The 16,548-nt window shown below is 33.0% G+C and overlaps 1 protein-coding gene across 3 annotated transcripts; it reads left to right on the forward strand.

The window, feature by feature from the left end:
* The first annotated feature begins 233 nt into the window (after positions 1–233).
* On the forward strand, positions 234–3,976 carry LOC113762512 (ADP,ATP carrier protein 1, mitochondrial-like). Of its 3 annotated transcripts, none has more exons than XM_027305993.1 (4): positions 234–386; positions 2,022–2,558; positions 2,644–3,015; positions 3,298–3,976. In XM_027305993.1, exons 2-4 carry the CDS (start codon positions 2,049–2,051, stop codon positions 3,595–3,597), a joined length of 1,182 nt encoding a protein of 393 aa, XP_027161794.1. In that variant the 5' UTR covers positions 234–386; positions 2,022–2,048; the 3' UTR covers positions 3,598–3,976. The 3 variants fall into 3 exon arrangements, with proteins under 3 accessions (XP_027161794.1, XP_027161793.1, XP_027161792.1); XM_027305992.1 differs by having other exon boundaries at positions 2,041–2,558; XM_027305991.1 differs by having other exon boundaries at positions 2,044–2,558.
* The last annotated feature ends 12,572 nt before the right edge of the window (positions 3,977–16,548 follow it).

Consider the following 16,548-nt stretch of genomic DNA (forward strand, 5'->3'; position numbering starts at 1 on the left):
TAAGATTCTTCCAAAAGCAAAAGAAATATGATAAATTAACATGCCAAAATTAAGTCAAGCACAAAGGGTGAAAATGTGTGATTCCTAAAGGTGTTGTGGCTAGTAACAATTACTTGAATTTGTCAACCATCCATTTTTTTTTAACCATAACAAGAGAAAAAAGAAAAAGGGAAAATTACGTAAAAATTGTAGGCGTGGAAAATGACACCTATATAAAAACCAAAACCCTGAGTCCTCGCTTCTCGCTCCGCCTTTCACCTCCCCTTTTCGGCTCCTTCACCTGAGAACCAGCCAGGAAAACGCAAAGGTAAAGGAGCGCAGCCCAGCCCGGCCCGCTTGTTAGAGACTCTCACAAAGTCAACATCTCAGCTTATTACTACGATCAGGTAGATCAATCGATCAAACACTTGCATTATTGCATTATACAAACGAATCCCACTCGACTAGGTGCGGATAAATTCATGGATCTACTGTTCTTTTCTTCATTTTATTGATTTGGAATAGATTAAATGCCTATATTTCTTCATGGATGTTCTCATTTCTTCATGAAATTGTCCCTGATATTCAGTTACCTTGATGTTTGTCTGTAGAATTTTTAATTTTTTTCTGGGTTTTTGATTTAGAAGATTTGGTGTTCTGGGTTGTTTCATTTGCGGATTTTAAGTTTAGATCTGTTAATCTTTTTTGGGACACACTTGCATTATTGCATTATACAAACGAATCCCACTCTACTAGGTGCGGATAAATTCATGGATCTACCGTTCTTTTCTTCATTTTATTGATTTGGAATAGATTAAATGCCTATATTTCTTCATGGATGTTCTCATTTCTTCATGAAATTGTCCCTGATATTCAGTTATCTTGATGTCTGTCTGTAGAATTTTTAATTTTTTTCTGGGTTTTTGATTTAGAAGATTTGGTGTTCTGGGTTGTTTCATTTGCGGATTTTAAGTTTAGATCTGTTAATCTTTTTTGGGACTCTTTTTTCGTGTTGCGTAAAGGGTTCCAATTTCTTGGGACTGCTCTGTTTTTTCTGTTGCATATTATTATGGAATTTATATATGAAGCGTTTGGAGTTTGACTAGTAGATTCCGAAGGGTATGAGTCTCTTGATGTCAGTTTGCAGTTTTTGCTGCGATTTAGTCTTTTTGGGATGGTTGATTTACTAACAAATATGTTTGCGTATAAGTTGTGACAGAGTTTTGAGATGAGGCTGTGTTTGGATTTTGTTTCAATATGAATTTGAGTGTCGGAGAATTGATTCATTTGCTTGAGAGATGTCATGTTTTTTTATTGTCAGTGGAGTCTGCTTGCCTCTGCTAAACAATTTCATTTACAAATGGGTTTTTTTTTGTTGTTCTAGGAAGTGAAGAACAGAAATGGTTTCGTTTTGAAAGTGAATATATGTGTTAGCGGCTTCCAAGTACAGTTTTGATTTTACGATGATGCTGCTGTTTAGCAGTGGGTGCTTGTGAGAGTTGATAATAAATATTGCTTTTGTCTAGATACAGTGATGGATTTTGATTAGGATGATGATTTTTATTCTTAGAGAAAAGATCTGTAAGAGCTGCCCTGCTAGATATCTGATTGCTATTTTGCAACCTTGGTGGCAGTTGAGGATAGTGCAATAGTGGCAATTACATCTTAACTCAGTCTTTTTGTCTATGTTACTCTCATATTTATATGGTTATCAGCTTGTCTTCTTTAAAGTTCTCTGCTTTTTCTGGTTGGAAATTGGACTCTTGATCTTCATTGCCATGGTTGTGCCTTGCTTTTAATCTGCCTTTACATAATCATTTTGTCAATCTTACAGATTAAGGTTTTGTCAATCATTTTGATAATCTGTCGATGTGTGCCCTCAAGTTTGACATTAAAGTTCTATATGTAACATCTGGGTTAGTTCCCTATCGTGTTGTCAGTCAGTTTGTGTCACATTATTTCCTTTTCTTGGATCATGTATGTATATACTTATATTCTATTCCTTATTTTCCCCATATAGCCTAGCTTACACGCGGTGATAGTTGTTTTTTTCTTTCGTAGCAGGAAAAATGATGATTGATCAGACACAATATCCCACTGTCGCTCAGAAGATGGCTGCCAAGCTCCATGCACCGACCACTGTTAAAGATCTTCAAGCCTGTGAGGGTGGTTTCCAGAAGCCTTATCTGCATCAAAGAAAATTTGCTTATGGAAACTTTGCAAATCCTGCATTCAAATATCAGATGCTACAGTCATGTCAAGCAACACAAAACCTGTCTATGATAGCATCATATGCATCTCCAGTTTCTGTCCAAGCCCCCTCAGAAAAGGGATTTGCCAGCTTTGCGATTGATTTTCTCATGGGAGGGGTCTCTGCTGCTGTATCAAAAACAGCTGCTGCTCCAATTGAGCGTGTGAAGCTATTAATTCAAAATCAGGATGAAATGATAAAGGCTGGTCGGCTTTCAGAACCATACAAGGGGATTGGTGAGTGTTTCACACGAACAATCCGGGAAGAAGGTGTCGTCTCTCTCTGGAGAGGCAACACTGCTAATGTTATTCGTTACTTCCCTACTCAGGTTGGTCAACTCTCGTGTTGTTAATCCTTAATTATGCACTACTTCTCTTCTCAATTTGCCTGAATATTTTATGGATTCTGCACAGGCTTTGAATTTTGCATTCAAAGATTACTTCAAGAGTTTGTTTAACTATAAGAAAGACAGAGATGGTTACTGGAAATGGTTTGCTGGAAACGTGGCATCAGGTGGTGCAGCTGGTGCTTCTTCCCTCATCTTTGTCTTTTCCCTGGACTATGCCCGAACTCGATTGGCAAATGATGCCAAGGCTGCAAAGAAGGGAGGAGAGAGGCAGTTCAATGGCTTGATTGATGTCTACCGTAAGACCCTTGCTACTGATGGCATTGCTGGACTTTATCGGGGATTCAATCTTTCTTGTGTTGGAATCATTGTTTATCGTGGTCTCTATTTTGGACTATATGATTCTGTGAAGCCAGTGGTCCTCACTGGCAAGTTGCAGGTAAATAATCGATGAGACCAGCGCTTGTCATCATCATTTGTCATGAAGTATTGATTGACTGATTGTGATTCTCATTTTCATGAATTTTTTTTAATTATTTTTGTGTTATAGTGTTTCTCTTCTATTTGCTTAGAGCTAGTAGCTAAATACAGAGGACATGCAAGAAGCAAATATTGATGCATGTGATCCTTATTGTGCTCTAGAATTCCTTTACTACTACAAGTCTATAATTTTTGTATCTAGCTTCATTGTACCTTCTCTTTTGCTGTTTCTGGTTTTCAGGATAGTTTCTTTGCTAGCTTTGCCCTTGGTTGGGTGATTACGAATGGTGCTGGCCTTGCGTCTTATCCAATTGATACTGTCCGAAGAAGAATGATGATGACATCTGGTGAGGCAGTGAAGTACAAAAGCTCCCTAGATGCATTTACTCAGATCGTGAAGAATGAGGGTGTAAAGTCTCTCTTCAAGGGAGGTGCTGCAAACATCTTACGTGCTGTTGCTGGTGCTGGTGTGCTTGCTGGCTACGACAAACTGCAAGTGCTTGTCTTGGGAAAGAAGTATGGATCTGGCGGTGGTGCTTAAGAGTTGGTTTTTTGTCCTCAAGATTTTGAAGATTAGGCAGTGAAAAAATCTCCCATGTCTGGGACCTTAACCAGGCTTTCTGATTCAATAATTTGACCCCTTTACAGGTGTCACCCTGAACCTTTTTTTTATTAGACCGTTCATCGCTTTCTACATCTTATATTGTTGCAGCCGCGGATGCAGTTGCTAGTTTTTGAGTTTCAATTACTCAAGAGAGGCTTGTATGTCATGTACAATGCCCGAATTGCTTTCCATAGTGAGAGATACAACTGTGCAACTTTTTGGCCTTATCATCCTGGCAAGTGCATACCTGAAATTATATGCATCAGTGTCTAAACTGCTGGGTCCTTTATATTTCGTACTATTCTCTGTTTCTTTATGTTATACTTGGGTCTAAATCACTTCAAAATTTTATTCCTTGTATGCCAAATGTCTATGCTGATTTTCATAAATAGCAAGCCTCAAGGTGCCTGCGCATGTCTTTGAGTGTTTTGTACTTTCAGCTGCTGCAAGGCCAATCTGTTAAGCTGTCCTCAATCTTGGATGTCCCTTTTATAATATATGTTTCATTTCTACCTATCCATTCTTGGATACAGAGATGTAATGTGTTTAGTTAAACATTTTAAGATCTAGAGATCAAACTGGAAGTTCTCGATCTCCGACTTTAACCGACTCAAAACTGAAGTAAGCTATGAACAAGAACGAGCTCGCCTGCTTGAAGAGTAGCTCAGTGTCCGGCCTTAGATAAATGAGTACATAATGGTCTCTCACCTTGGGTGATCGTGTAACAATCCAGTGCAACAATGGTAGATGCTATTTACTGGCAAGTGGCAACTATAAGAGTACCTGAAACCTAATAAGCTGTATGAGCCAACGATGAGATTCTGAAATCTAAGTACTTGCTTTCCAGTAGGAGTTGAGTTTCACACCCAAATCGAAATCTTCAAGTAGGGGTGTGTTTTTGAATTGAGTCAAGCCCTGGCACTGGTGTAACTAAGTTCAAAGGTAATTAATCACCTAGCTTATCTTTAATTTGAGTCAAGTTTGACGAATATCACCCCCAAAAAAAAAAAAATACTAGTGGTTCAAGTTCAAGATTAACCTTGCTTGACAAGATTAACTCTGAGTCCAAGCTCAAGCCCAAACTCTAGGGCAATCAAGCTTGATAGAGTGGTAAAGATTGTAATTTGTCCAAAACAAACATTCTATAATTTCAATAGTTTCATAACTATATATAAATAACAATATATTACAAAAATTATAAATTTATGAATAGTTGATAAGCTTGAGAAGCTCTCAATATTATGTATGGACATGGAAGTTGGTCCGTGTGACAACTTGAATCGTTGGATTTGAGTTTTATCAAATTCAAACCAACCTTTAAACGAAGCGCTCGCAAATAACTCGATCTATCAGTAGCTCCCAGTCCAAACTCACGCTGTGAAACGTATTAGTATAAGGTAGAGTTTCCTCTAGATTCAACAATGCATTCTACCCACAAGTCTTTCTATGGACGCTTCTTCACCTTGTGCGGAGGATCGTGAAAGATGTTAATATCTCTCAAGGGTTACTTAGCCCTTTTTCTGGAAATAGAAGTATGCCAAACGCTCACGCTAGCCTAAAGGTCAAATTGCATGATTCTTACCCGCTCAATAAAGTAATAAACAATAGGCATTACGATGGCAATCATTAAATGGGCTTTCCAAGGAGGCAAAAGCCCATTATTTGCTTTGCAGTTTTGGGCCTCGTTCAGTGAACTGATTGGTCCGCAGTGTAGACCATTTGAAATACAAACATGAGAGAATAATCCTAACAAAATGTAAGACTATTCTAGTTTTTTCTTCTTTTTTGTCTTGATAAATTAGTTTTTAATTTTTGAAATTCTTTCCTTTTTTTTTTTCAGATAACTTTTATACGCAAAAGTAATTGATCACCAACCTTGAACGCATGCATGAAACAACTCAACATAGCAATAAAACTTTAGATCATTCAAGTTAAACTAACATCTTCTACTTTTGCTGATGCTGATGCTGATATTGTTGTAAATTGTCTTAAAACCAAAGGGATATTACTCCAGCCATATCTATTCCTTCAATGATAGTAACAAACACTTATAAATACAGTTATAGTTCCCTTTCTAAATGTACAAACTCACAAGCTCGTTATTGTAATTAAGTCCCACCCTCTCATTTCTTGAACCTCAATTGTTGTAATTGTTGGTGTCAAAATTGTTAGCTCAATTGAGTTCAACTCGAATTCAAGTAAACTCAAATAATAGTCCGACCGATCCCGAGCTCAATTTTTAAGGAAAGCAAATACTTTAGCTCAAATCAAGCACAAGGAAAGCGCTATACGAATTCAACCCACTCGCTGTGAGTTTGAAATGCAAAATTTCCTATGATCCTATCTTCTTAAAATTCTTGTAAAAAAAAAAAAAAAAAAAGTGGTTGAAGCAAATTAATAACTCGTATATACTAGTCAAATCACATGCAAATAATAGTTAGTGGATTTTGGGACTGAGAATGATGAAGGTTTATTTTTCATCAATCGGTACACTAATCCTGCTCTCACTCGTGCTTCAATTTATCTAAGGGAGGATCTAACTGGATCAAGGAGAACTAGAGGGATTGACTCTCATCTCAAGATTAAAAGGGTGTAATACTGCATATGCTTTGGATTTAGTAGATGTCACGTAATAATAACAATTGATGAAAGACAAAGTTTGAACCTTTAGCATTCCAACTTATAAAGGCACTTAGAGACAATTGATGAGGTTGTTTTTGTTATTTGACCACTTTTGATGGTCTCATACAGCGGAATGCTTCTTTACGATCTGGACCCGGGTATGACTAAACAATGGTAAAAGAGAAAGAAAGAGAAATGGAGAGAATGAGAGATCAATTCCTTGCTTGCAAAATGTGTCTTGAGCGGTCCCATGATGAATCTCATCACACTATCTTGTGCAGTTTTTTCAGTTGTGGATGGCAGAAACTAGGAGGAGAGCCTTTGCTTTAATGGCTATGTCTTAATAGCTTTCTATATTCACTGAACAAAGATCTTTGCCATTTTCCGTATCTAGTATGTGACTTTGTGGCCTCCATCAATTTTCAATTGCTTCTTTAAAGATCTTATCCATTTAAGTATGCTGTGCATTTTGTCTCCTTTTGTCCGTTTGAATTACGGACTTGATCACCTCTACAATGACCTGTGCCAATTTCTATCTTGTACCACTAGCACCTCAACAATTGCTAGGAAAGCCATTTTCGACCAAAAAAGAAAATTTACGTTTTTCATAAATACATTTTTCAATCACCTTTTTATCTCATGTATATCAAATCGATATAGTACATTTTTTCACAAAAACTCCAAAAAATTACAATCCAAACAAGAATTATCTCCCTCCACTTCCAGTTGTCAGGTGATTGATTCCAACCCCAGTCCAATTTTTCTTTTGTCCAAGTGTTTCTTATAGCTCTCGTAAAGCTAATCACCCTAACAACAAAAAAGAAAAACAAATCACAAATTGTAATTTCAGATAATTATTTAATCAGGGATTTGGAAGTACTCAACCACTAAGTAACTACTCCCTCCCTTTTTTTATAACTGACGTTTAAGGTTTTGCACATCAATTAAGAAAAGTTTTTCATTGTTTAAATCTATACACTACTTTCCTTTTGTACCCTCATTAATTGTCCATTCACCCATGTTTTTTCTCACTAGAGTACTAAATGGTTCTGTTTTATTAGGCCAAAAGCAATGCAAACTAACTAGGAATAGTAATTAAGAACCCTGTATTGGAAAAGAGAGATAAAAGGGTAAAATTGTGAAAAAATAATTAATGCTGTATGGGGATAGTAAAACGACAGATAAAAGTACTTAAGAACAAATTTCTTAAACGTCAGTTATAAAAAAAGGGAGGGAGTATTTGTGAGAGGGCATGATGTCTACAGCATTAACCTTTCTTTCTTTCTTTTCTTTCAAATTGACATATGTATCATTTATAGTGTGTTTTAGTTGTTATAACCAAATTCCTCGGGCTTTTAAAGCTAAAATTATAGAGAAAATGCACAAGAAGAAATAGTTTTTTGTGTGGAAATAGATATCATTGAACTTTTCCACATTGTGGAAGTTCATGTATCTTTGTTAGATCATTTAGAACAAAGCATTCATGGTTGGAGAGAACATGTCCTGGAAATAAATTCTAGGCAGTGCTCTTGTGTGGTTTTTATCTATCTTTAACCCAATAAAAACAGAGAATTATTTAAGCCACTTTTGATAAAGGGTCTTCCACAAAAGTTTTTCACCATAGAAGTGGGGTTGCTCTCGGAATCTGGTCCGGGCTATGTGGTCCTTGTGCAACAGTACAAGGAAAGGCATAAAATCACATCTTGCCCGTTTTCAATCCAACCCTTTTGCATCTTCATTTTGTCTTCCCTTTTTCCATAATTTGAAGGGCTACTAATTCTCAATCTTATTTCCAACGAATTCATTTACCTCTTTCTTTTTTGTTATTGAAGAAGAGGTATTAGTTGAACCAGAAATTGGCAGGATGAATAAAGAAAATCTTGCATTTCTATTGAAGCTAAAAATGAAATTGAATAACCAATGCCATCTCTGTACTACCTTGGAAATTCCTTAGGTTCGTACTTACCAATCAAAAAGCTATACAGTATTGTAGAAAATGCAGTATTGTAGCAATATCTAGCCTTTTATATAGCTGCAAATTTGCACTGAATTGTCTAGTCTTTGCATAGCAATACGTACTGAATTATCAACTACAAAGGAAGGATGACTTTTTCCATAATTAATCATTATCTTTTGTAAGCTTCCATTAGTGACAAATTTCGTAGGCCTTCAGAAAATGTTTGCTTCCAGTCAATTTCACTGCACGAAAAGGAGAGCTATGGTTATTTCTCACTTGTTTGGTGGCAAAAACTTGAATGGTTATCCATCTTGAAAAGACAATAGAGGGTTCTTTTTCCTGTGGAAGACAAAAGTCTGGTGGATTGTGGGACTGATATGGTATATCCTTCCAATTTCCTCCAAGCTATATCAAGAGTATCGAAGTTTGCTCAGCTGATTACTTTGGGCTATTTTCACAAGAATTCTGTTGTTTCACATTTTCTTTAAATGTGTATTTGAAATAAAAATAGTTCAAGAAAGTATCAGGAGTTCGAAAGCTTGTAATTTATTCTCTAACACATTATTACACAACCATTTCAATTTTAAGTTGATGAATTAAACGACATATGTTAAAGATAAAATTCAAGATCAGGGTATTTTAATTCAATGAAATGATCATGGAAGATCAAATAAAATAGGGGAAAATGCCCCGGTGGTTGTCAAATTATTTCGAAGTTTAACTTTTGGCCATCCAATCATTAAATGGGTACTTTTAGCTCTCTAACGAATTAAAACCTATATTCATAGCGTTTTCATCAAATTGAATCGTTATTTCAACAAAACACTGGAGATGGTTTTTATCACTTTTGGTGCTGTTTCTATTAGACATTTTCTTCATCATTTGTAACAGTTCTTTACTTAGGAGGCTGGAATCTTTCTATTCCATACATATTCGTTTCTGAGATATTTGACATAAATAAAGCGGGTAAAGTTTTTGGTCCAGTAATTGGTATCTTTATTACATTAGCTAAAACTTATTTGTTCTTGTTCATTCCTATTGCAACAAGATGGACTTTACCAAGGCCTGAGAATGATTCAAGTTGACGGAAAGATTATGAGTGCAAATTTTAATTAATTGAAAGGTTAAAATTATTTATTTAATAATTGAAAAGTCAAAATTAAAATTTGTAATAGTTTAAAAGCATTCAAACATTTTACCCGGCAAAATTTAAGCTCCCAACCTAGTATACGGGAGAGCTATACAAGATTCCCTCGCGATTCACTCGCTAATTCTATTGGATATGTGTGTTTTTTTTTTTTTTAAAAAAAAAAAAGAGGCTAGTATCTATATGGGGTTTTCAAGGTAAGTTGGGTTTTTCAATAATTAAGCTTATCCCCATTGACTGAGGAGGATTGTTGTGAGGAGACCAAACAGCTTGGATTGTGTAGGGACCAATATACTACTCTTCCTAGACTCCTAGTAATAGCAGATTATCATAGAGAGGAGTACTTTTACAACTTTGCTGCTGGGGTTGCTACAGCTGTACGGCAAAGATCACGCAGACAGGCTTCTGGGAATGCGGCTCCCAGCCTTCCACTCTGTCTCACGCACACTTCTCAGTTCCTACCGGCTGTTGAAACGGCTTTAGTTTCACATGCTTATTGCTATGCGGTTTTTCTTTATCAATTTTCCCTTTCTTTTTTAAGTTTTTCACCATCTCGTGGTATTTTGTATTTTATCATATCACTCAAGTGGCATTCGATTTCATTGTGAAAGTATCCTTTTAGAGTGAAATGAAATGAATATGTGAACGAGGAAGGGTTGAGTTCAGCGGTAAAATGGAAAAAATTAGAAGTAAGAGGTTTTAGATTCAAATTCTCTTACTTATAAAAAGAAAATAAATGAATAATTTTTACTAGGCAAATTTATAACCACGAGACTAAAATCATTATACTACAGTAAAAATCAAAATAGAAGTATAGAACTATTCATTCTAAGCTTGTTTATGAGGGCATTTAATTTAGGATTAATCTTTCCTACACTGACAGTGTATATACTATCAACGTTGGATGATTGACAACTATGCAAAATTTGAATTTGAAATTCAACTTTTGCACATATGTCATGAATCTAACGATGATAGTGTATACACCGTCAGTGTAGGAAAGATTTACTCATTTATATTTAACTTGAGAAAAGTCATTAAAATTCCAACTTTGACATAACACTAATGATTGAGCAAATGTTGGAGAGAGATGATGTAAATTTGAACCCAAAATGGTAGATCTTATGAAACCTCAATGCAATATGTAATGAGAATAAAATAAATATAGCATTTGCTTTTTGGCTGTTCAAGTCATTCTTTCATAAATTTGTTTGGGTTTATGAAGCTATACATGTCAAATATTCTTTTGGCCTTGGTCAACAACATAAAACTATATATGTCTTGCGAGAAAGCGCAGAAAGAAAAACAGACACCATCATTGGAACGAGTCTTTACATATTCAAGGGTTTCATACATTACCAAAGGTAGTCTAGCCACATTAATAATAAGATTTTGAGTCACTCTGCTCAGCGTCAATTAGTTTTGAGATAAAAATTCAATTTTTTTTTTTAACATGATACTATAATTGGGCCATAGGTTTTGTTCATCAACCTCACCTGCTTACAATTTCACCTATAATTTGATCAATTATTTGTGACTTCAGGGTTTCTAGGGTGGGTTCTGTTCATCTATACCTCAAGTTTACAAATCCAAGACTTCTAAGGTGTTACTCCGTCCATTTTTTCTACTTTGGAGGGTTTTAGGGTTCTGTTCACTCGTCCATTGCATTTACAAGTCAATGAGTTCGAAGATTTTAGGACTCCGCTCACCTCTACCTTAAGTCAAAATCATGTGTGAGAGGAGATGTTAAGATTAAATATCCACAATTATTCCTTAAGAAATTCCAATTACATTAATAAGATCTTAGATCACTGACTCCAGTCATTATCAATTGATTTTGAGATGAAAAATAAAGCTCTTTAATACATTAGAGGCAGCTAGAGAAATGATGGATAATAGATTCTAAAATTTGTTTACCTAATAAACTAATTCATCTACGAAATAATATCATTGAATACATTACAAAATCCAAGCACTCTTTAATATGGTGGATAAATTGTCTTATACATTTCTCATGGAATGTGATAATATTTCAATAATTACAAAAGCTAGTTAATCTTCACAAAATTTATAATTATTCAAATATTCTATAACCTTTCCTATTGTTACTGATAACTATTCAATTTTGCTAACCCATTTGACATAAGCTTTGAAGCATTACACTCTCACTTAGTAGTGTCTTTTTCGATAAATAACTATTAAAATGTATTCAAATTTAAGATTTTAGGCATTACAGTTTTCTCTAAATTGTCTTTTTTGATCTTTAAATGATGCAATCATGCTTTTAAAGAAAATGCATATCTACACTACTCAACAGTTTCTACTAAAATTGCATACATTACATTTCAATCTATATTATCGTTATCGATTCAAAATAACTTAGTGTACATTACATTTCAATCTATATTGTCTTTTACGATTCAAGATAATTTAATATACGTTACACTTTGATCTATATTGTCTTTTGTGATTTAAAATAACACAATGTAAGTTACATTTCAATTTATATTGTCTTTTCCTATTAAAAATAATCTAATTTATGTTACATTTCAACCCATATTGTCTTTTCCCATAGAAAGTAATTCGTTGTTGTATATATTTCGAATCTTTATCGTGTTTTCCTATTCAATAATGCCTAACCACCTTGCATCATAAATTTTGTCTAGTTATATAATTAATAAAAAAATTATATTTGTAGTTGCAACGTATATACATATATCATATCATAAAATTTGCTACACTTTTATTTCAAATTTTTTTCCAAATAAATTGAGTGTATTTGGATAGAGTATTATTTAGCTTGTATCATAAATATAATTTTCAATCAACTTTCTGTTTCACATATATCATATCATAAAAAGTGTTATAGTATTATTCTAAATAATTTTTTTTTCAAATTATCTCCTATCCAAACACGCTTACTATATTATTTGAAATAATTAATATAGCAAATTTTGTGTTGTGATGCATGTGAGGCAAAACAATAGTTAACAATATAAAAAAGAGATTGAAAAATATATTTATGATACAAACAAAACAATATTAGAAATAATATGTGTTTAAAAAATGTTCTAGCCAAACACATTCATATACTTCTCAATTCAGAAAATCATACTCCTTATATCACAAAATTCATTCCTCTATATCTCACGAGAAGATACACAAACAAACATACACAATGTGCATAAACTAATTTTAAAAGAATTATCTAAATCTGAGTTTAATGCTTCATGTTTCAAAAGCTTGTTTACCTAATAAACTAATTCATCCATGAAAACAATATCATTGAGTAGATCATGAAACTCAGTCGTCTTATATGTTTCTAATAGAATGTGATAAGATCTCAATAATTACAAAAGCTAGTTAATCTTCACAAAATTTAGAATTTTTTAAATATTCTATAACCTTTCTTATTGTTACAAATTACTATTCAATTTTGCTAACACATTTGATAGAAGCTCCCAAGCCTTACACTCTTTTTTGACAAATAACCGTTAAAATGTATTCAAATTTGAGATTTTTGGCGTTATAATTTTCATTAAATCATCTTTTTTTTATCTTTAAATGATGCAATCATGCATTTAAAGATAACACATATCTATACTACTCAATATTTTAAAGAAAATGCGTATCTACACTACTCAACATTTTCTACTAAAATATCGTACGTTAGATTTCAATTTATATTGTCTTCAATGATTCAAAATAACTTAGTGTACGTTATATTTCAATCTATATTGTCTTTTATGATTCAAATAATTTAATGTACGTTACACTTCAATCTATATTATCTTTTGTGATTCAAAATCACCTAGTGTATGTTATAATTTAATTTATATTGTCTTTTGAAAAAAAAAATCATTCAAAATGTACCTCATATTTTGTAAAATGACTTTTTATATGCCTTACTTTTAAAAGTATAATTTTACGTCCCTTATAAATTCACATTAGTCAAATTTGTTTCCTATCTAGGTTTCTGATTAGTTTTTAGTTGGAATCCATCATGTGCCTTACACATGATCATTTTTTAGGGGCAAAATTGTCAAATAATATTTCACATAATCCGATCTATAGTTCTTCACATTTAATAAAATAATTTTTTTTGTCTATCATATTTTACAAAATAAATTTTTTCATCCTTCATTAATCATGTGTATGAATAGGTTTTTTTACATCCCATATATATGTTTATTTGATTTCACCTGAATAATACAAATAGCATGTAATATATTTCTATTTGATTTCACCTACAACTACAATTAGCTTATTTAGGTGAAATCAAATAGAAATATGTTATATGATATACATACTATTCAAGTAAAATCAAATAAACATGTACATGAATTGTTAAAAATAAGAAAAAACTATTCAAACACATGACGAACAAGGGATGAAAAAAATTCATTTTGTGAAATGTGAGAGACGAAAAAATTTGTTTTATAAAATGTGAGGGACTATGGATAGGATTATGTGAAATATTATTTGACAACGCTGATCCTTAAAAATAATCACGTGCAAGACACGTGGTGGATTCTAGCCAAAATGTGATGTATGTGAGATACAAAAAATAGTTAAGAATATAAAAAAATGAATGAAAAATATATTTATAATACAAACAAAACAATATTTGAAATAATATGTGTATTCAAAATGTTCTAACCAAACATATTTATATACTTCTTAATTAAAAGAATCATACTCTTTATATCGCAAAATTTATTCCTCTATATCTCGTGAGAAGATACACAAACAAACATACACAACGTGCATAAACCAATTTTAAAAGAATTATCTAAATAGGGGTTTAATGCTTCATGTTTCAAAAGCTTGTTTGCCTAATAAAATAATTCATCCATGAAAACAATATCATTGATAGATCACTAAATCCAAGCGCTCTTTGATATGGTGGATAAACCGTCACATATATTTCTAATGGAATGTGATAATATCTCAATAATTACAAATGCTAGTTAATCTTCACAAAATTTAGAATTTTCAGAAATATTCTATAACCTTTCTTATTGTTACTAATTACTATTCAATTTTGCAAACACATTTGATCCAGCAATACATAGAATGATGATTACAGTCAGCAATATACCACCAGCAAGGAGAACGACAGAAGAACTAGAGAAAATCAGCAGCAGTCTAGTGGAATGTCCATTAGAATTAAAAGAACAATTGATAAATGCTAAAATGATCCAATTAGCTTACAGACATTTCATAGATCAATGGGAAAATGGAATTAGATTAGTATATGAAAATAAGATACAGAAGCTATATGTCCCATACAGGTTTAAGTTAGAAAAAGATTTCACTATAAGCACCAATTATCCAGAAGTTTTTGAAAAATATTTAGAAGGATATTATATGAGCACAGGAGCAAGGCATTTGGATATCGAAGCAGATGAAGAATATAATGATGATCATTATTGGGAAACAATGGGACCAGAAGAAATGAGCAACATCGAGAATATGATGGAAGGATAATTCTTCGGCCATCTTGTCTAGAGCTATAATGCATAGACCGGTCATAAAGCTTTTATTGTATAGTTTGGCCAAATTACTTTTCAATGTATAGGATGGTCATAAAGCTTTTAGCCTTTATTAGCTGTCAGCCGCATTGTATAGTTAGGCAATATTGATTGATGTTTTACGGATTTCAGTAGGTTTTAAGTCCGTAAAAGTTAACATGTCATGTCCACGGACTTTGAGTCAAAAATTTTAAGTCCGCACAGTTTGCACAAGAAGTCTATAAAGGCATACGTCCCAAACCAATGTTGGGTACGATGCACTTACACCCTGTAAATTAAAACATCCAATAAAAACTCCAACTTCATACGTTCTTTAGCAGTTTTTACAAGTCTTTAGCTCTCTCATATTGCTAGCATAAGACGAAAGAGAAATAAGAAAGTAGAGATTTAGGCAGCCAACCCTAGATTAGATCCAAACAACCGGAAACTTTGAAAAAGATACCTTGTTTTTAGGATCCTAAAAGACCAAAAGACGGTGTAGTACCCATTAAAGCCTTTCAGTTGCAAAGCAGGCGCCAGGGGAAGATCCGGTGAGGCAAAACTCCTAAGCACAAGATTCCTATTTTCATAGCATCAGAAGGAAAATTTGGATTTAAAGCAAGGAAGGTAAAATCTCAGTTATCTTTCTTAAAGTATCTAGTAGTCATTTCTTAAATTCCAGTTAATCATCCTGATATTTTATATGAATTTTGAACCGCCTTTTCAATTTACATCCACTCAAGAAAACGCATACAGATTAGCATTACAAACCCTCAGACAACCAGATACCTATTATTATTTTGACAAAATTATAGAGGAAATTGAAACAACAGACCAGTGTTTAGCACACATACAAATAGAAGACGCTAGATTATCTAAAGTAGCACACCACCATCCCGCATCATTTCTAAAAAATTTAAGACAAGCAAAAATAGATTTACTTTGGCATAAATACTCTGAATTAAAATCAATAGAAAGACAAAAGTTAGAAGAACAAGAAAAATATAAAAATAAAAGGAATTTTTGTAATAAAGTTTGTAGAACATTTGATTAATCACGTAGGTCTTTAATTGGAGCCGTAGAAGTCCAACTTTATAGCTTTATAGCTTGTCCAACTTTATAGCTTTAATCACATAGGTCTTTAATTGGAGCCGTAGAAGTCCAACTTTATAGCTTTATAGCTTGTTTTTTGTATCAGAGCTTGCCTTCCCGGTGAGCCTGATTCCTTAAAGTCAAAGATAGATAAAAGATTAGAATACTTAGATCTAGAAATAAAAAATAAATCTAGGAATATAATAACTTTAGATAATCATAAGCATATTTGTTATTTTCAGAACACCTATAAACATACCTTACATAGTAAAGAAGATAAAAATTATAATAGCCTTATTGATCTAGTAATATCTTTAGGAGAGTCTTCAGAGAAACATAAAGAAAATAATTCTCGGATAATAGAAAATTTATTAGAATCAATAAAGAATAAAAATAAAGTAATAAAGACGCTAGTAGAAAATCAGGATTACTTAAAGGAACAAAATAATAAAATAATAAAAAGAATAAAATATTTAGAAGAACTAAAACAATTAAAAATAGAACATAAAATTAATACAGAAAAAATAACTAAAGAAGTATTAGAAGAAATAAGACAA

This window comes from Coffea eugenioides, chromosome 2 (genome assembly GCF_003713205.1).
Source record: "Coffea eugenioides isolate CCC68of chromosome 2, Ceug_1.0, whole genome shotgun sequence".
NCBI lineage: Eukaryota > Viridiplantae > Streptophyta > Magnoliopsida > Gentianales > Rubiaceae > Coffea > Coffea eugenioides.

Coding starts and splice junctions, on each gene's coding strand:
- LOC113762512 (XM_027305993.1), top strand. CDS start 2,049: ATGATGATTGATCAGACACAATATCCCACTGTCGCTCAGAAGATGGCT. Junction 2,559..2,643: donor TTCGTTACTTCCCTACTCAG/GTTGGTCAACTC, acceptor GATTCTGCACAG/GCTTTGAATTTTGCATTCAA. Junction 3,016..3,297: donor TCCTCACTGGCAAGTTGCAG/GTAAATAATCGA, acceptor TCTGGTTTTCAG/GATAGTTTCTTTGCTAGCTT.